We start from the raw sequence: 19,229 nt of genomic DNA on the forward strand, positions 1-19,229 counted from the left end.
AATTGGAGGAAAATCGTATCTGGGGCCAAGTGTTATAAACCGTCTGTATTAATGTCTGTGTTGTGATTCATACACTGGTGAGATAAACGCTGAATACTTGAATATAACTTTATTCAAAGTTTATGTAAAAGGTAAGAAATATGTGTAGGACTAAATACTGTAAGAGGTGTTGTCAAATCTGTATCTGGTTGGACTGAATCATTGGTCACTGTCCCTAAATTTCATGGCTTCCTTCACATGTTCAGATACACCAAAAAAGCCTTATAACCTGTTTGTTCCTACTGTCAACAATTTTCAGTTTGCCCATCATTGTGGTAAATTTTGAAATTAAAAAATAAACAGATTTTATCATAGATGTTTTTCTGTGTCTCATATTTTTTATATAATGTGGAGTGCACCTCATATTTCAGAGGTTTCTCTCATGGCTCGTTATGGCCTCCTTTCTTTATGTAGAAGAGTTTGGATAATACCTAAAACAAAGGTTTTTTTTCTCTTCAGTTGCTGTAACTAACACTTTGTTTTTGTGGTCAAAAGGTTTTGAGCCACTCCCTGAGATCTTGTAATACATTTGCAGTACTCACTAACTTTCTGCAGATGGCAACAAAATTCTGTCTGCTGTTGGTCTGCAGGAATCATTCTGCAGGGTTCTGGCAGTGTGTTTGGCATCAATATACTAAAAAATGAAGCAGTTGGTTCATAATTTCTTCATTTCTTTAAAGATTGCAGCAGATTCAAATAAAAAAATGTGTCTTTTTGTAACAAACCACTAGTAACAAAGTGCCTAAAGACAAATTCAGATGGATTCTTTGCTATGTTGCCTGTTTTGTATACACACAACACTGGCTCATCATGTGAAACATAGCATTAGATGGTCAGTTACAAGGACTAGGCTGAAAATGACAGGACAAGTGAAAAAGCAACAAATGTCCAAAGAAAAACTTTAAAAGAACCTCAGGAAGCCTGGAGAACTATTCTTTAAGACCACTTTAATCTTATGAAAAGGAAATCTTTTCTACATGAAAACAGAGTTATGGACTGAATCAGAGTGAGTAACTTAATGAGATTCATACTCGGTTACTGAAAACATGACTTTAATTATATATTAAAAGAAAAAAAATAATATCCATGAAAACATGACATGAAGTTAAAATACATTTTTAAGTTCCTTTCTTAGTATTTACTGTTGGTCCTGTGTTTCTTTCTTTTGTCTCAGCCTTTCCTCCTGCAGTGAAATGTCCAGGGCTCTGAGCTGTTTTAAGAAGCCGTGATTGGGCAGGATACAGCGGCGCTGTCGCACATGCTCAATTGCGTCCACTACAGTTAAATTGTGTTTCATCATCAGGTATGCCAGGACCAGTGTCGCTGACCTGCTCCGGCCCATCACACAGTGCACCAGGACCTTGTCTAGAAAAAATGAAGATATATGGATTTATTAGAAACAAACAAACTTATCCTCCAGATAATGAACTCAAAGGTTTCCCCAGAGTCCCGGAGGACTCACTCTGTGGGTGAGCAAGGGCCTCGTGGATGAAATTTGCTGCAGGCCTGAAGTACTGGGACATGTTGAAAGTGGGTTTGTCATCAGCCTCTACACCATAATACTGGATTTCCATGTCTCTGTAGTACTGAGCACCAGTCAGCACATTATTCCACTTTCCCTCTGCTGCATTCAGGATATGTGTAATCCCCAGATCCTTCAGACCAGGCCGCTCCAGAGCAGTTTTCCTGTGTTTATGCAAACACAGACTCAGTATGAAGCTGTCATCATGAACTTTTGACACAATTGACTGAATAGTTGTATAAGGGCTGATAAGTACAATGACATCTGCAGTACTCAGATTTACGCACTCATCCCCGATGTAGACATCTGGCCAGACCTCGTTGAAGTGTGTGTAATGAGCTGTGGTGCCGGTCCAGAACAGCTGCTCAAGGTCTAATGTTCCTGGAGTGATGTAAGCGCTGTCTGGGTCCACCTGAACAGCTGCATATGGGTTTCTACTTCTGGACTTCACCATGCAAGAGGACATTGTTTTCCTGTGCTGTCCACAACACACACACACACACACACACACACACACACACACACACACACACACACACACACACACACACATGCCTGAAATTAATCACCTCCTGCACACTGCCATCTGTCCCAAAGCTCTACAGGGATCTAACATTACCACCTATATGCCAAGGATGTTTATGGAGTCCATGAGCATTTTTTCCTAAATACTTATCAGTCATTTATAAGCAACATGCCAAAAATTAACCGGCTCCAGCTTTTCCAATGTAAACATCTGGTTTTACCTTTTTCCAAGCTGTAGTTTTTCCTTTCTGTTTTCTCTCATTTTTGTTGAAACAAAAAGCAATGAATCAAAAAATGAACGATCAATAGTGAAAATAACTGTAAACCTAGTACATCACCCACAGAAACAATGGCTATAGAAGATGTAGGAAGACCAGACTTTTAGAAAAAATTATGTTGTAAAGAATATTTAAATGGTTTTATTAATTTAGGGATTTTACAAATTCATAAATGAAAGCAATATTCTCTTTTTGTATGCCAGTTAAGATTAAATTATTATTAAATACTGCATGCAACTTTGAAATCAGTGTTACTATGGAAACACATTAAAAAATATGTATGTAAGTAAGAAACGTGAAAAGGGGTTTAACTATGATTGTCCACGATCACACAAACCGTATGTTGTCATTCAGTATTCTGTGTAATATTGTTGTGTATTATTGTGTGCGCAACACATGCTGTTTCTTGGATGTCACGTACAAATTCAAGCAACAGACGTGACATTTTCTGTTTGCATCATCGCTGCTGGTGCTGCTTAACTGATCATACATTTTGCAATATTAATAATAAACAATAGCAGAATAGTACACGAGATATCGGGAGCCAAATAGGAATTTAAATGACTTTTTTTAATCTCGCTCTCCGCTAATAGATTCACATTAATTATACCAATTTTTCAAAGCTTTTAGGACCCCTGCATTGGCAGCCTTGTTCTTCATCTAGTCACACTTCATACCAAGCCCTTCATGCACATTCTTTGAAACACTGTTCACACTGAAGTCACACTGAACTGAAACCACCAATGATCCACGAGGTGTGTGACATCAAGTCGGGGGGGAAAAAAACAGATATTAAATAAAAACGAGCAATTTAGTATAAAGAAACGACTCACCTCTGTTAAATGTGGATCGCAGACTTCTACTTTCCTCAGTGGATGTCAGTGTGTGTGTGTGTGTGTGTGTGTGTGTGTGTGTGTGTGTGTGTGTGTGTGTGTGTGAGAGAGAGAGAGAGAGAGCGAGTTTGTGTCCGGTGGCTGTACATGTGTGTGTACCAACAGGAACCTCCCTCAGGAGGAAGCAATGAAGACTGAAATACAGACCTGGAATGGTAACTGCTCTCTCAGGCTCAGTGTTTAACATGATATTTTTAGGTAGTTAGACTACAACACCTGATCTCTCCACATGGCATGCTTTCATAATGTAATCCTGTATATGAGACCCCTAACATGACAGCACGCACTGTTCAGGCACTGTTTTAAACAGAAACAAACTCAGTTGTTCAGTACGAGTGGCATCTTGCATCATCAGAGGAATGTCACTAATGTGTGGACAGCTGCAAGAATCAGTCACGATTCGTCAGTGCCGAGTTATTTCTGGAGGCCTGAAAAAGTCAAGGGAATAAAATAGGTGACACGCAGACCTTTTTTAAAGTTTTAATTATTTTGATAGAAACTAATTAAAATAACAGGTTGCCAATCAAGGGAGGAATGAAGCGTTCCTGAGTGTGTTCATTATCAGGATGTGTTGGTACAGTCCTCCTCTGGGATCTGTCTGCTCTGTGTATTGAGGCTCAGTTCCAGCTGCCTCAGCTGCTCCAAAAAACCAGAGTTGGGTCCAATGTCTCGATTCAGACGCACAGCAGTGATAGCCTCCACTAACAACAGGCCCTGGCAAATCATCAGGTACGCCAAAACCAGCGCTCCAGAGCGGCTGACACCCATGGCACAGTGAACAAACACCTTCCCTGAAAGACATTTTGATCAGTCCTTTTAATAATAGCTGAAAGTAACTCGCAGATTGCTTAACATTAATGTATGCATGTCTATTTGCTTAGCCTCTAACCATTTTTCTTCAGCGCACTGTCAATGAACTGTGCGGCTGATCTGAAGAAAGGCTGGAGGTTGAACTCTGGGTGGTCTGCAGCTTCAACAGCGTGGTATTCCACTTTGAGGTCTCTGTAGAACTGCAGGCCTGTGTTAATGCGGTGTCGTCCTGCTGCAGCGTTTAGTATGTGAGTTATACCCAGAGATGAAAGTGTGATTTTATCTCGTGCCACAGACCTGCATACACACACGGCATACAGACTGATTTACTAGAATATCGTTTTTGATACATTTGAGTTTTCCACTCACTCATCTCCAATGTAGAGGTTTGGCCAGACTTGATTGACGGGTGCCACCGGCTTCCTGTTTGTCCAAAGGATGTTCCTCAGCTCTGTCAGAGATGCCGTTTCTTCCTGCCGGGCTAAGTGACTCCTGCAGCAATAAAGATGTGTGTGTGTTGTGTGTGTGTGCATATGTGTTTGCATATGTGGATGCTTATGGGTTTGTGTGTGACTGATTGTATCTTTACAGTGTTTGGGCCTGTCTTCGTCTCCTCCTCTCTCTCTCCAGGCTCATGTCGAGGCTACGGAGCTGCTGCAGGAAGCCTGGGTTTGGGCAGATGTCTCTATGCGGCCTGACAGCGGCTACTGCCTCCTGCAGCCTCAGGCCCTCAACAATCATCAAAAAGGCCAGCACCAAGGTTGCAGATCGACTCACGCCCATCAAACAGTGTACAAACACCCGTCCTGGGATTGAGATGATAAACATTACCCTCAATACCATTTATAGATATATAATGCTGTTAAAAAGTATTTGCCTCCTTCCTGGTCTGTTTTTTTTTTTTTTTTGCACATTTGTCACACTTAAATGTTTCAAATCATCATCAGTTTTTAAATTGTGATTTCATTCGTTACTACCTGGTATGAAAAAGTAATTGTCCCCTCTTGTTAAATCATGAATTAACCATGATTAACAGCATTTTTTGGAAAGCTAAGTTCAGTTTCACTCGCCTGATTACTGCCAGGCCTGATGAATCAAGAACTCGTTTCAATAGAACCTGTCTGACAAAGTGAAGTAGGCCAAAAGACCTCAAAAAGTAACACATCATGCCGAAATCTAAAGAAACTCAAGAACAGATGGGAAACAAAGTCCGAAAAGTGTTACAAACCTTTGAAACTCCAGCAAATCACAGTGAGGGCGCAAATGCACAAATGGAGGAAAACTGGAATATGTCTGAACCTTCCCAGGAGTGAGCAATGTGGGTAGGTTTTAGACCTGTTACATCTCCTGCAAAACTAGCACAGCTTTTCATATAAGAATGTCATACCAACAGTCAAACGTGGTGGTCGTTGTGGGGCAATCACTTTTTCACATAAGGCCAGGTAGGCTTGAAGAGCTTGTTCTGCTTAATAAATGAAATCCTAATTTTAAAGCTGGAGCCAGAAACCAAATCTAAATCCAAACTAAAATAAGGATTCCTTATTTTAGTCAAGAATAAAATCTAATCTCATTAGATGGTGTGGCTGTATGACACTGAGATCTAATCCAGCCACATGCTGTAACCCTGCCCACTTGCCTCCCATGGCTAGTGCAGCTCTGATGTATCTTGCTGTTGGATAGAAGAATGGACTGAGGATGAAGTCCATTGCATCATTAGCTTCAACACCATAATAATCCACTGACATGTCTCTGTAGAAGCGCGGGCCAGTGTTGACGTAGAAATAGAGCCCGTGGCCTGGGTTGGGGGTTCCATGAGCAGCATTTACAATGTGAGTAATGCCCAGATTGTGAAGAGTGCCCTTGTCACGAGCTGCTACCCTGAAACACAATAGCACACTCAGTGCTGCACGAGTGCAGAATGTTTATAGATGTGTGTGCATGTTAATATGTGCACGCATACTCATTGCCTATGTAAAGGTTAGGCCAGACTTGATTGACATGTCCAGTCGGTCGTCTGTCAGCGAGCAGAAACTCCTGCAGCTCTGAGACAGAGGGAGGTTCATACGGAGGATCCCTAAGAGACATACTGTACAAACACACAGACACTCATAAATCGCACAAACACATGTCATTTATTAGCCCTTCACTATGAAAAGCTTCTGTAAATGTTAATGTTTGTTATGTAAACTTATTAGTCATCCCAGCTTCTTTTAACAACACACAGACCTGAGAGTGGGATTTTCTCAAGATGCCACACATGCTTTCTTTCTAAATGTTTCTTACCTGAAAGATCCCCCAAACCAGCCCAATCTCATGAACTTACCTCACTTCGAGGCGCTTCGGTTTCCTCTCCTACTCTGCCTGCTCTTATTTGTTCATCACAGTCACACATAGCTGGGGTTGTTTCCTTTTATAACTCTGTAATCATACACTCAAAAGTGACAAAGTTATCTAACATACTGTGTTCACTGTTCAGGCACTCAAAACCCATTTTATTCATGGTGAATGCAGACCTGATGTTTCATTCTCATGGGGCAACCCTGAGCCTTATCCTGTGAACTTTAACATTAGCTCACATGTTTCCACGATGACTGTGGACTGTTATGTAACACGTGGCTGCTCTGCGTGTGTCTGAGTTGCTACCCTGCTGCAGAGTAAAGCCTGCTGCTCTGTCCCTTTAAGAGATGTGGATGATATTCACCAGTGATTTATTAGCTTTATCTGCTTTTAATCTGCTCATACTGATTTAGGCTGTTTACTATCAAATAACCAATTAAAGAAAGGAAGACTGCATGACCTTAGGCGTGCAATAGTGCAACAGTAACAGTTGGCATAACCTCACTTTTATTTTGGAGTTCTCATCCTATATTTTCTTTCTGGTCCCTGTCAGAATTATAATGTTTTTATCTTTTGGGTCTCTTCTTACTCCTGAGCAAACACCTGATGGCACACCTACACTTCATCATCCAATCAAGGCCCAGCACTATATCTACCAGTCTCCACCAGTTTGTTCTGTCAGCTTGTGTGGTAGCAGAAGTGCTTTTATCTGCTTTTTTCAAGCTGAATTTATTTCTTGTTTGTTTAACCATTTCCTGCTTGAACTCTTTCCTGTTGTTCAAGGTTTCCTCTGCGTGCGGACACAAAACCCACAGTGGTAATAGGTCTCCAGTTGGTCCAGACACTACCAATCTCATCCTGACAAATCAATTACCCTTTAAACTGCCACTTCAGAGTTGCCTTTCATGCATCTAAGTTCAACTAATGACCAAACTTAGTAAATAAACCTTTGCTTTGCCATCATTTTAAAACTGTTTATGTACACAGACCAGCCACTTTATTAGGTACAAGAATGTGACCGTGACTCAAAGTTTTAAAACAGGAACCAGTAAGTAATGTCACCATGGCTACTTCCATTTCGATACATACTCACGGGCCAGTCTGTTCAGTACACCTGTTTAATTGCTTGTTAATGCAAATATCTAATGACTTACATTTACATGGCAGCTAGTCATTGCATTCAGGCATGTACACATGGTGAAGGTGACCTGCTGAAGTTGAAGCTAACCACCGGATAGGGGACGAAAGGTGGTTTAAGTGACTTTGAATGTGGCATTGTTGTTGGCAGCAGACAGGCACCAACAACCTTAAATATTCCTGAAACTGCTGATCTACAAGTGGCTGCAGCTCAGGAGGTAGAGCAGGTCATCTACTAAATGGAAAGTTAGTGGTTAGATCTCCTATGTCAAATATCCTTGGGTAAGATACTAATCCAAGTTGCTCTGTGATGCATCCAAAAGAGTGTACATGAATGTTAGATAAAAAGCACTTACTTGGGGGGAAAAGCGCTTGTATGAATGAGTGTAAAGTTGTATAACTTCACATTATTGAATTTTTGAAGTTTTGTGCTCAGGTGAAGTAGAAAAACGCTATATATGAACCAGTCCATTTATCTAATGTGATTTCCCCACACAACTCTGTCTAAAAAGGTCATCTTGAAGCCAGACTGCTTCAAGCTGGTACGAAGGCAGTATAAAGTCATGTAACCACTTGTCAAGGTCAACTTGTTACAACAAATGTATGCAGAAGAGGACCTCCGAACGTATATCACATTTAACTTTGGCTTACAGCAGCAGAAGACCACAGTGGGTGTGGCTCCTGTCAGAAAAGAACAGTTTGCACAGACTCACCAAAATTGTGCAACAGCACACTGGAAAAACATCAGCTGTTCTGATGAATCTCGATTTCTGCTGCGACATTCAAGCTGATGGTGCTGGAATGTTTGTAGAGATATTTTGTTGATACACTTTGGGCCCTTTAGTACCAGCTGAGCATCATTTAAACACCACAGTTGACCTGAGTATTGTTGCTGACCATGTCCATCCCTTTGTGACAACACTGTACCATCTTCAGATGGCTGCTTCCAGCAGGATGAAAGACTGTGTCACAAAGCTCAGATCAATAAAAACTGCTTTCTTGAACATTTAAATGAGTTCACTGAATTCAAATGGCCTCCACAGTCACCAGATCTCAATCAAACAGAGCACTGTTAAGATATACAGCTCAGCAATTAGACATACCTGTTTTTGTCAGATTGATTAGGCAATATTAAGTAAGCTCTTGGCAATTAAAAAAAAAAAAGCAAAATGAAACAAATAATTATTTTATTTGAGGAATCCTTGACTAAAAAAGTAGGTGTCTTATCAGGAAAACTGTTCAAGGTTAAACCTTGTTAGAAGTCAGATATACATATTTTTGAACATTATGCATCTGACCAAACAATTTAAGTGAGATTTGACAAAACATTAATGGGTTTCATAAAACTGTCCGTACATAGCATGTGAGCAGGACTCCTAACACTCACAGAGAACATTTGAATATGATTTAAATATGAAAAACAAACCAGGAGAAACATGACATAAAGGCTCAGTGTGAGCGCTGCTGCTGCTGGACTGTAGAAAGGCAGCAGACAACCTCGAAAATAAAAATAAATAAATAAAGGTCACTCCAGACTTACACCTGCAACTACATCAAACAAAATCTAATTACACATCATATTTACAAACTACTGATCGCCAATTAGAGTGGAGTTCTACATATGGAGAGGTGTTCATTAATCAAATGAAGGTGCAGTGAGGAACAAAGGCTGTCAGAGAATAGGACACAGCCTCCTCTTTCGTGTCAGCTGTTCATCCAGCTTGAGGAGGAGGGACAGGAAGTTCCGGTTGGGGTAAATGGCTCGTTTTTGGACAACATGCTTCAGAGCATCTCTCAGAGTAAGACGCTGCCACAGCATCAAGTATGCTATGACCAAAGTGGCCGATCTACTCACACCCATGATGCAGTGCACCAGAACTTTTCCTGTAGAAAAGGATGGAAAATATCATGAGGGCCAGCTCTTGAAAAGAAAAAAAAAACCAGTATAATATTCACATTCAGTTTACCATCTTTGCTCATCAGGGCTTTGTGTATGAAGTCAGTTGCAGGTTTAAAGTACTGACTGAGGTCAAAGTCCTCTGAATCCTCCGCTGGGATGCCAAAGTAAACGCAGGTGTTCCCATAAAAACTCTGGTCACCAATGCTGCCCTGCTTGGAGTGCGCTGCGTTCAGGACATGAGTGATGTTAAGCTTATGCAATGTCTTTTTATTCTGTGCTACAGCCCTGTAGACATGGAAAAAGATGGAAAAAAGAGTAAAACTAAAGAATAGAACAGCCATGTCTAGTGTCTATAAATGCTAAATAACTTAAATGTAAAAGGAATACAAATTCTCCTTTTCAGCAGGCATTTCTCTCCAACAGAATTCAGAAAGATGTTGTACAAAAGCACACTCACACATTTCCTATGTACAGGTTGGGCCAGACTTCATCCACCGGTGTGAGCCCCACAGGGCAGGAATCCAAGATGACCTCCAGTTCTTTAATGAGTAGCAGGTCCTGTAGCTGTTTGCTCCTTGACATTCTCCCCGGACGCAGACTGCTCCTTCAGCACACCCCCGCACTGCTCTGGCTGTCTGTGCCCACCGTCCCCCTTCCCACCGAAGTCTACAGCTCGGTGAGAGGCATGAGCAGGTGGTTGTTTGAACGCTGCTTGGCTCCAAAATTAGCTCTCTGTGTTCAGTGTGCTCTCGGACTGTCTGGATGTAGTTATTTAATGTTGTAACGCTGTAGCATTGATTGGTCTGTTCACTGATGCTAAAAAACCCCAGGGGGAGAATTCAGGAGCTCGCTCTGATACCACTGATGTCACATTAGAAGAGGACAGGGGAGGGGAGTGAATGAAGCTGAACACTTTGGTTTATACATGCAATAAATGGTGCAAATGGAGGAGGAAATAGAGGGTTGTTTCTGGCTTTCTTACTCTGGCTCGTTTAAACCATCATCCTGCAGTTTTTGGTCCAGGTCTATGAGCTGTCGCAGGAAGCCTCTGTTGGGAAAAATCCAGCGCTTCTGCTGCACACAACGTATAGAGGACAACAGACTGAGGTGATGATGAATCATCAGGTAGGCTAGGACCAATGCAGCTGAACGACTCACACCCACAGCACAGTGCACAAACACTTTCCCTGAAAGTCAGAAAAGGCAGAAACAAATATAATGAAAACTCAGATCTGTATCATCCTCTCTGAAAATCTGCTTGCAGTACCTCCTGATGTCAAACCCTGGTGAATGAACTCAGCTGCGGGGTAGAAATATGGCGAGAGGTCAAATGTGGGGAGGTCGTTGGCAGGGACTCCGTAATATTTCACTGTGGTTCCATAGAAATCATCACTACCTTTACAGCAGAGTTTACCATGTGAGGCATTCAGCACATGAGTGATCCCTAGCTGGTAGAGCCCAAACTTGTCATGAGACATAAACCTGACACAAACAGCAGATGTAACACATGAATACAATCCAGATGTGCATACGTTGAATTTAAATCCAGCTCACGATACTCACATGTCTCCCAGAAACAGATTCGGCCACACCTCGTCTCCATGTCGACAGGAGCGTGGAGCTGAGTGTAAAACCTCCTCCAGATCCTGGAGAGATGGGATCTCCCACTTTCTCTCTGATCCCCCTGCCACACACTTCTCCTGTTTTGGCTCCAAATCTTGTATATCACATATCATCCCTGTGGCAGCACCTGAGGAGGACTTTCTGTCTGTCATTGCAAAGTTTTTACAATGGCAGACGGTCTGCTTTGTTCTTTACCAAAATGAAACCAAGCTGCACTCTGCTGCCTTCGCCTTGACTCTCTTTCAGCAGCAGTTCCACCTCACTCAGCCTCTGACTGTCAAAAACAGGTGGCTCATTGGCACTGGTTCTCAGTCAACCTCTCAAGCTTGCTTTCCAGTTATGGCAGACTCAACGGTACAATCTGTAGGAAAGGTATATGACATGAGATCTACTTAAACGTGATAGAAAAAACTATTTAAAAACATTTATGTTGAGAATATAATTATCTGTTGAGAGACCAAGGAGACCATTTGAGTACAATAAACTCATTGTTATGTTCAAGAAAGGTGTGTTATCGTGTGTTATCCATGCTCTTCTGCATATCTTGGTCATAATGAGAATTCCCAGCAGCTTAAAGCAGTTAGTCCAGAGGCATTTTCACTCTGAGATCTGCCATTCACTGAATAGTTTCTGTTTTTTGGGCCATTCTATGTAAACCTTAAAGACAGTTATGCAAGATAATCCCAGTAAGTCAGCCATTTCTGAAATACTCAGACCAGACCAGCAACAATGCCACATTTAGAGACTTTTAAATCACCCTTATTCCCCATTCTGATGCTTTAGTAGGTACCATGTCTGCATACATAAATGCAGTTTTATTGTAATCTCTAATAAGCATTTGCTTAGTGAATGATGGCACATGTTTTTAACATTATAGGTTTAGTTTGTATTAACTTTTCTTCCTACTTTCCTCTACATAATGATGCTTTCACGGCTAAAAGAGTAACAAGATTTACTGCCGCAGTCGTCTTGACACTAATATTCAATGCCCCAAAATGACAATGAAAACAGCTCATTTCATCAATGATTTGTTGCTAAAACGATAGCACACTCTTCACTTATACATAGCTTAAGTTCATGCATGAGATATTGATGTATAACATAACCTCATATAAAAAAGTTTGAATGTTATAAAGGGGGGGGGGGGGGGGGGGAATGAATGCCAAGGCAAGAATGACAATACTGTTTTAAGAACGAAAACCACAATAAAACAGTCAAAGTTGACGGATTATAGAAATCCCAGGCTTTCCAAGTGTAACCAGCAGATGTCAGTGTCCTTTGAGCTGAAGTCTCGCAGGAAGCATCCTGCTCCTCTTGGCTGCTTTTTGTTTGCTGTTGCCTCTTCCTGTTTGTTGTTGCTTAGTAGTCCGAAGCATGTTGGCTGTGAAATACTCCTATGAGCGGTGGAGTAAACAGACGGCTCATCCGCACCTTGTAGCAGCGCAGTGACAGTGGATGTTTGGTAAGTGAGACGATCATTGGTTATAATAAAGTGGACTTCCTGTGACGTGTGTGCTCTAAGTTGAACATTTTTGTTCATGTGAAGAAAGTTGCTGAGCTAGTAGTGAAATGTTGCAATCTGACGTTACATTGTAGCCTCTGCGGTGAAAAGACACTATGAGCTCTTTGTTGAGCTGCCTCTGTCTCTCTCACACACTGAAGGGCTTTCTCTCGCTCGCTCTCTCTCTCTCTCGCTCTCTCTCTCTCTCTCACACACACACACACACACACACACTGAGCTGTGTCCTACTGCCTGACTGTGACTCACTGTAAGCCAGCCAAACAAGCTGACATGGCACTTTTATATCCCAAGTAGCTGCGGGATGTTGCCAGTAAAATCTCGAGGCTAGTTAAAAATAACTTATTTCTCTTTGAGGGAGCAGATCTGCACACGCCTCGGTGAGTGAGCTGCTTGTAGGTTTCAGGGATTTTCATCAGCGGTGACTTTCAGTGCCAAACTGAACCAGTGTCAGAGGAGTGATGTCATACTAGGTGTGGCTGTCAGGCTGAAGGCGGAATTCAGAAACCACCAACAAAAGCTTTGAGGCTAGAATCTAGTATTTAGGCTGTTTTATTTTTAAATCAATTAATCTTGTCATAAATGTTTAGCTGTTAAAATGTCAGAATATATTACGAAAAAATGTACAGCACGTTCCAGAAACTCTACCAGATTTTCTGCTTCTTAGAGGGATTGTTTGATGAATTTTGTCAGTTAATTTTTTGCTGCTTGATCAGCTAATCATTCAATCAGTCAGCTCCATAATGAGCCTGTTTAACATCATGATAAAAAAGAATTATTCCTGGATTTTCTCGGTTTGGTTCAGTACAAAATAAAAATTTCAAGGCTGTATATAGTGTCGACTCAGCAGGCAGGCCATCGGTACAGTACTACAGCCATGTTGGTTGAACTTGTAGACCTTTGGAGTACGAGTGGAGCTGTACAGTGGTGAGCTTGTCAGAAGTTCAAAGGGCAGAAATGAGCGAACTGCAAAGCAAAGATTGATTATAGTCTCCTGTGGTTTTTTTTTAGTGACTCACTGTTTTGGGGTTTTGAATTCCTGCTTTAGGTGGGACACTCTGTCCTGGCTAAAGCAGGACAAAGTGCTAACGTACAGTCACTGACCTGAACACAGATGAGGCAAAACCAGCTAAGCAGGCTGCAGCGTGCACTGCAGAGTTTCACTAAATAAGAGCACAAGCAGGCAGCCAACCCCTCGGCTAATTAACCCTGCACTTACTGATTAAAAATGATGACTTTTTAATTGTTAAAGTGACCAAAAATGTGAAAACTGTAAAATACGGCAATAACAATTTGCCTTGACCTTGAAAGGACTCATTTTGTCCATCTAACAATCTCTAAATTATCAAAGTGGCTTCAATTCTGGGACGGCTGGATTACAAATCCCAGTTTTGGAGAAGTCATGATGGATATGCTTATCTGTGACAAAAATAACAGACCTCTAACCCATATATTTACTAAAGAAACAATAAATTTGTTGAAATTTGCTCTCATTTAGTTTTACTTTGGTTACTATACTGTTTTGTTTGAGATGCTGCTGTGCCTGATGCTGTTTTTTTTTTTTTTTTTTTTTTTAAATCAAATTTCATGCCAAAAAAGAAAAAAAAACATGAATGGTTTGGAGAATAAAGAAGCTACTTTCAGCTGCTCTGTCATTCATAACGGGTCGCCACAGCGGGCTTTTCCGCATATTTAATTTGGCAGATCTACACCCCAGATGATCTTCTGGATGAACCAAAGAGATTCATGACTCTTCCCGGGGATCAAACCAGCGATCTCTCGCTTGTTATTCGAATGTATAAACCGCTACACTGTGGAGAATAATCAGCAAACTTATGAATAATTTATATAACTGCAGCGCTGTATGATATGAACAGCGGGGAAAGTGCTCGTGTTAATTTTCATGCAAATTGAGTAGAAGTGTCAGTGGGTGAGCTTCAGGCAGTTTTGCATTAAAAGAATGGCACTGAACAGTTATGAAATCAAGTGATCAAAATGCAGAGGAGGACGTGGCACTTAATTATCAAGCTTTAGAGAATTGTTAACAGCACCCTTTGATCAGTCAGAACATCAGTGTGTGTGCGTGTGCATACTTCTTTTCTCTGCCGCTGTAATTTCAGTTATTTTTTTATCTGTCATACCCCACGTTACTTAACAGTGTTTGTTTCTGCAGCAGCATGGCACTGTCGGAAGATGATGTGAGTGCCTGGAGCTGTAAGCAGGTGGCCCAGTGGCTGAAGGAAGAAGGTTTTGGGCAGTACGTGGAGCTACTGTGCACACAGCACCGCCTGGACGGCCTCAGTCTGCTGGCTCTGACTGAGGCCGACCTGAGGGGTCCTCCTCTGGGCCTCACGGTGCTGGGAGACATCAAAAGGCTAACCATAGCCCTCCGCCAGCTCCAGAGAAAAAACCAGGCCCAGCTACAGGAGCTGGGCCTCTCACCTTCGGACAGTCTTCCCGCCGGGCTCTCCACAGGCACTACTGGGGTCAAGTGGAGCTGCGATGGAGCTGACGGGTGTAATGGAGGTGATCGCTTGTGTAACGGGACTGAGCTGCGGTCAAGGAACAGCAATAGATCTGGATACAGCTCAGGAGAGGTGCTGTGTCACACACACTCCAACGGGAGGTGTAGGCAGCACTTAGCTGGTAGATTGGACCCAGAGGTTTGGAAAACAGTCATCAGTTCCATATATGTTTTTCTTGTTTTTGGATTCACATCTTTTGTCATGGTCATCGTACATGAGCGCGTCCCTGACATGAGGACATACCCACCGCTGCCTGATATATTCCTGGACAGGTACAAGCTTGCATATTTTATATGTTTTGCATATTTTGCACTGATAAGTATCTATATGGTGGTTCCAGGGATTGTTGAGCAACGTAAGCTCCATAGTTCACGTACACATTGAGCTGCACTCATATCTTATCTGCTTTCTGATATGCATGTTTTTGTACTCTTAACAGTGTACCCAGAATTCCTTGGGCTTTTGCCATGGCTGAAGCTTGTGGTCTCATCTTATGTTACATGTTTCTGTTGATCCTGCTCCTTCACAAACACAGGTAGCCCATAGGTCCCGTTTCTGCAGTTTGCACATTCCTAGCTGCTGCCATCACATTACACTGAGTTGGGCGTGCGTCTGTGTTTCAGGTCCATCCTCTTCAGACGGCTGTGTTCTTTAATGGGAACGGTGTTTTTGCTTCGTTGCTGCACCATGTTTGCCACCTCGCTTTCTGTGCCAGGGCAGCACCTGAAGTGTGCCAGCAAGGTGGGAAGTGCAAATCATTTTTCCTCCTGGAGTTTTTTTAATTTTTATTCTCATTGCTGTTGGCAGTGTTACAGTTCAGTTGATCACTCAGCTGTACTGCGGTGATAACTAATAAACAGCTGCCACTGTGATTCACAGCATGACTAATTACTGGAGGGGTTTTTTTTGTCCCTCAGACATATGGTGACACCTGGGGAAAGATACAGAGGGCTCTAACAATCTGGAGTGGATTTGGGATGACTCTGACAGGCGTGCAAACCTGTGGAGACTACATGTTCAGTGGGCACACTGTTGTCATCACGATGCTCAACTTCTTTGTGACTGAATGTGAGGATTAATTATTTTGTTCGGCTTTCAATGAGTTTAGTGAGAGTGTACTTTCTTGTTAGGTCTTGTATTTTTACTAGTAGGAAAGAAATGATGTGATTATAATTAAGGAAAGTACACCTTCTTTTAACTCTAAGGTTTTATGTATTGGGACTTAATTTTTTTTATAAATCACCTGTTCCTCAGCAGGTCTTAAATTCCCTTAAATACACCTCATGTCATTATTTATTTAACAATAGATAAGCCAAAATGCAGAAGTAATGCATAAAACAACTAAGCACAGGCTTACCTCTGTCATAGGAATCAAGACCACAAGTAGAAACAAGTGTAAGTAATATCTGATCATCAGCAAGTGTGAGCACCTCTATCACAGTAGAGGTTTGCAGCGGCTGTTTGTTGATTTGGAGCATTTAGACAAGTGTTAACACAATGCCAAACATGAAATGTATCAGAAACAGTTGTTTCTGCCCATCAGTCTGGGAGCAGTTAAAGTCCATTTCCAAACTATTTGAAGTCCATCAATCAGAAAAAGACCGAACAAGTATGGCTTGTTTGGAAGAGTTGCCACGAGACTCTTCTCCCTAAAAAGAACATGGCATTAATGTTAAGCTTTGAAAACTTCCTTTCAACAAACCACAAAACCTCTGGAAAAATGTCTTTTGGATAGAGAAGACCAAAGTGGATATGTCTGGACAAAATGCACAGTGGCACATTTGGCAACAACAAAGTATATCAGCACAAATATCTCATACCAGCTGTCCAGCTCAAAATAAACTAGTACCAAGGATGTCTGCAAGCTTTGGATATACATAAAATACACTGAGCATGTCTTATAATTATGTTTCCTAATTGCAGATACTCCACGAACATGGAATCTGATTCACACCATATCTTGGGTGTTAAACCTGTTTGGGATTTTCTTCATCCTGGCTGCTCACGAGCACTACTCCATCGACGTGTTCATCGCCTTCTACATCACCACCCGCCTCTTCCTCTACTATCACACCTTAGCTAACACTCGTGCCTACCAGCATAGCCGAAGGGCACGCATTTGGTTCCCCATGTTCTCCTTTTTTGAGTGCAACGTGAATGGACCCGTCCCCAACCAGTATCACTGGCCCTTCAGTAAACCGGCCTTCATGAAAACTCTGATTGGATAAAGTTGAAGTTACAGTAGTGGAAACATGCATGGGACTCTAATGTGAATGCCTTAGTGAAAAAACTTGATAATTTATTATACAAAAAAACTTAAAAACATGTTCTCTTTGATTAATTTCTCTGATAAAAGTGACAGTTGTGGAACAATACTTTCTTACATGTTAGATTAGCTGTCAATATAGAAGTTAGCTAAATGTCAACATAGAAGTTAGCTAAGCTTAGCACATGGACTGGAAACCGGGGTATAGTTGACCAGGGTCTGTTTAAGGGTACACTACCAGCACATTTGAAATGATAAACTCTTTTATAAACATCAAGTTTTAGTAATACTGATGTTTTGATATTTGTTGTTTGGATTTTTATTTTTTTATTTTTTAACTTTGGATAAATGTCGTTGGTTGTTTCTGGTCTTTACGCTAAGCTAAGCTATGCTGTCTGGCTGCTAACTATAGAGGTTTCTCACAGGACAACAGATTTCTCACCATGTTGGACATGATACAACCACCAGTTGCTAAGAAAAATACATTCACCCTGTGATTGCCGTGGTTGCAAGAAGATCATTGTCTGTAGTTAGCATGGAAGATACCAACTTAAGTGGAAATACTCTCTTACTAACCACTGAGTGGTAGTGAAACTTGGAAAAAGTGTAGCGCAAACCAGAAATGGAGATTGTCTCCAAAATAAAAGCTGTTTCTCACAGTTTACAATGTTATTTTTAAAACTCAACTTCTGCTTTCACTTTAAAGTCAAATAGTCTCTGTTTGTTGGACTTCTCACAGTTTAACTACTTTTTGGAGAGCAGTTGGTGAGTGACTGCAGACAAGTTGCTGTTTTCATGCTACGTAACTATGGGGAATCAAAATAATCTCAAAGAGGTTTTTGCCAACCAGTAGGGGATTACTCGTTTTTCCCTAGTAACTGGTGGGGGTCGGGTCACTGAATGTTCTCTACACCTGTGAGAGTGGGGCCTTATTTACTTGGCCTATATTGTCACATGTCTAAAATGGCAAAAGTTAACATCACGTGGTTAGCGGTCACACGACTCCAAAAAGTCAGTTTCATATGTACATTATATCAGACGCTGAATAAGTGTTTGTCTCAAAATGTTGAGCAGTACCTTTAAATGTAATTGCACACTGCCAAAGGAAAAGAATGAGATTTATTTGTTGGCTAAGCGATGCAGGTACATTTATTTTCTTTGAAGATTTGCCTTTAAATGATCACTTTTGTCATTCTTAGCTTCTGCTTTGGGTTTGTTTACTGTTCGGTGGTGGTTTGGGTTTTTGGTGGTACTTGATAATTACAGCAGAAATCTAATGAGATAGCTGTGGGTTGATACTGTAGTTGTGCCTCTTCGGGAGTTGAGGTGGTGATGCCTCAGAGCTCAGGCTTTGCTGCAAACATATCTGACACCTGTTGGATAGCTGCTACCAAAGGAGCACTCGTTTCTTTAGATGTGCAAAAAAAAATAAAAATCCTCTGCACTAACATAAAAAATGTCTTTTATTTCACTTGCACTAAGATGAACTCACCACTGACATAGAGCTCCCTATATTCAGAGTTAAACTCAATAAAGTATGTGAATATTCATTGCAAAAAATGTATATTTTGCACATTAAACCTTATATGTGTAATTGTCTCTTTATCCCAGTTTGATACTCTGTCATGATTTTTTTTTTTTTTTTTTACTGATTGTTAAGTGGTGACTGTAGAAACATGGAGATATCATCTGTTGCCTATAAAGCTTTAAAAGCAGTTTGTTTTTTTTAAGCAAAGGTTCAAAAGTGCAGTGTTTACTCTGGCAGGTCTGATCCAAACTTTTATCTCTTTAACTGTTTACAACGTGTATCGTTTATCGATGCAAGTAATCAATCTCTGCCTTTTGGCTCAGGAAT

General features: G+C 41.2%; 5 protein-coding genes across 9 annotated transcripts; 1 reads left to right on the forward strand and 4 right to left on the reverse strand.

Moving 5' to 3' along the window:
• Positions 1-931: 931 nt before the first annotated feature.
• Positions 932-3,455, reverse strand: LOC147316292 (dual specificity phosphatase 29-like). 2 transcript variants are annotated; one of them, XM_086258116.1, is made up of 4 exons: positions 3,198-3,455; positions 1,849-2,034; positions 1,502-1,725; positions 932-1,404 (listed from the first exon to the last, which is right to left on the reverse strand). In XM_086258116.1, exons 2-4 carry the CDS (start codon positions 2,025-2,027, stop codon positions 1,178-1,180), a joined length of 630 nt encoding a protein of 209 aa, XP_086114242.1. In that variant the 5' UTR covers positions 2,028-2,034; positions 3,198-3,455; the 3' UTR covers positions 932-1,177. The 2 variants fall into 2 exon arrangements, with proteins under 2 accessions (XP_086114242.1, XP_086114241.1); XM_086258115.1 differs by having other exon boundaries at positions 1,849-2,039.
• Positions 3,456-3,720: 265 nt separating this feature from the next.
• dusp13a (dual specificity phosphatase 13a) lies at positions 3,721-7,178 on the reverse strand. The gene is made up of 7 exons (XM_086258117.1): positions 6,391-7,178; positions 6,028-6,153; positions 5,704-5,945; positions 4,657-4,873; positions 4,437-4,559; positions 4,147-4,364; positions 3,721-4,048 (listed from the first exon to the last, which is right to left on the reverse strand). Exons 2-7 carry the CDS (start codon positions 6,150-6,152, stop codon positions 3,819-3,821), a joined length of 1,155 nt encoding a protein of 384 aa, XP_086114243.1. The 5' UTR covers position 6,153; positions 6,391-7,178; the 3' UTR covers positions 3,721-3,818.
• A 306-nt stretch (positions 7,179-7,484) lies between these two features.
• On the reverse strand, positions 7,485-10,417 carry LOC147316294 (dual specificity protein phosphatase 13A). Its single transcript, XM_086259687.1, has 3 exons — positions 9,899-10,417; positions 9,509-9,726; positions 7,485-9,425 (listed from the first exon to the last, which is right to left on the reverse strand). Exons 1-3 carry the CDS (start codon positions 10,021-10,023, stop codon positions 9,214-9,216), a joined length of 555 nt encoding a protein of 184 aa, XP_086115813.1. The 5' UTR covers positions 10,024-10,417; the 3' UTR covers positions 7,485-9,213.
• On the reverse strand, positions 10,185-12,200 carry LOC147316295 (dual specificity protein phosphatase 13A-like). Its single transcript, XM_086259686.1, has 4 exons — positions 11,005-12,200; positions 10,709-10,923; positions 10,424-10,628; positions 10,185-10,302 (listed from the first exon to the last, which is right to left on the reverse strand). The coding sequence occupies exons 1-4, from the start codon at positions 11,214-11,216 to the stop codon at positions 10,281-10,283; spliced, it is 654 nt and encodes a 217-aa protein (XP_086115812.1). The 5' UTR covers positions 11,217-12,200; the 3' UTR covers positions 10,185-10,280.
• A 172-nt stretch (positions 12,201-12,372) lies between these two features.
• LOC147316296 (sphingomyelin synthase-related protein 1-like) lies at positions 12,373-18,831 on the forward strand. Of its 4 annotated transcripts, none has more exons than XM_086259689.1 (6): positions 12,373-12,526; positions 14,757-15,380; positions 15,548-15,643; positions 15,732-15,849; positions 16,026-16,176; positions 17,032-18,831. In XM_086259689.1, exons 2-6 carry the CDS (start codon positions 14,761-14,763, stop codon positions 17,334-17,336), a joined length of 1,290 nt encoding a protein of 429 aa, XP_086115815.1. In that variant the 5' UTR covers positions 12,373-12,526; positions 14,757-14,760; the 3' UTR covers positions 17,337-18,831. The 4 variants fall into 4 exon arrangements, with proteins under 4 accessions (XP_086115815.1, XP_086115816.1, XP_086115818.1 ...); XM_086259690.1 differs by having other exon boundaries at positions 14,760-15,380; XM_086259692.1 differs by lacking the exon at positions 12,373-12,526 and adding an exon at positions 12,817-12,963 and having other exon boundaries at positions 14,760-15,380.
• The last annotated feature ends 398 nt before the right edge of the window (positions 18,832-19,229 follow it).

Source organism: Aulonocara sp. 'chitande type north' Nkhata Bay, linkage group LG13 (genome assembly GCF_057382095.1).
Source record: "Aulonocara sp. 'chitande type north' Nkhata Bay isolate Kocher_YH1m ecotype deep benthic linkage group LG13, A_spYH_male_GT1.1, whole genome shotgun sequence".
In the NCBI taxonomy this organism is placed as follows: Eukaryota; Metazoa; Chordata; class Actinopteri; order Cichliformes; family Cichlidae; genus Aulonocara; species Aulonocara sp. 'chitande type north' Nkhata Bay.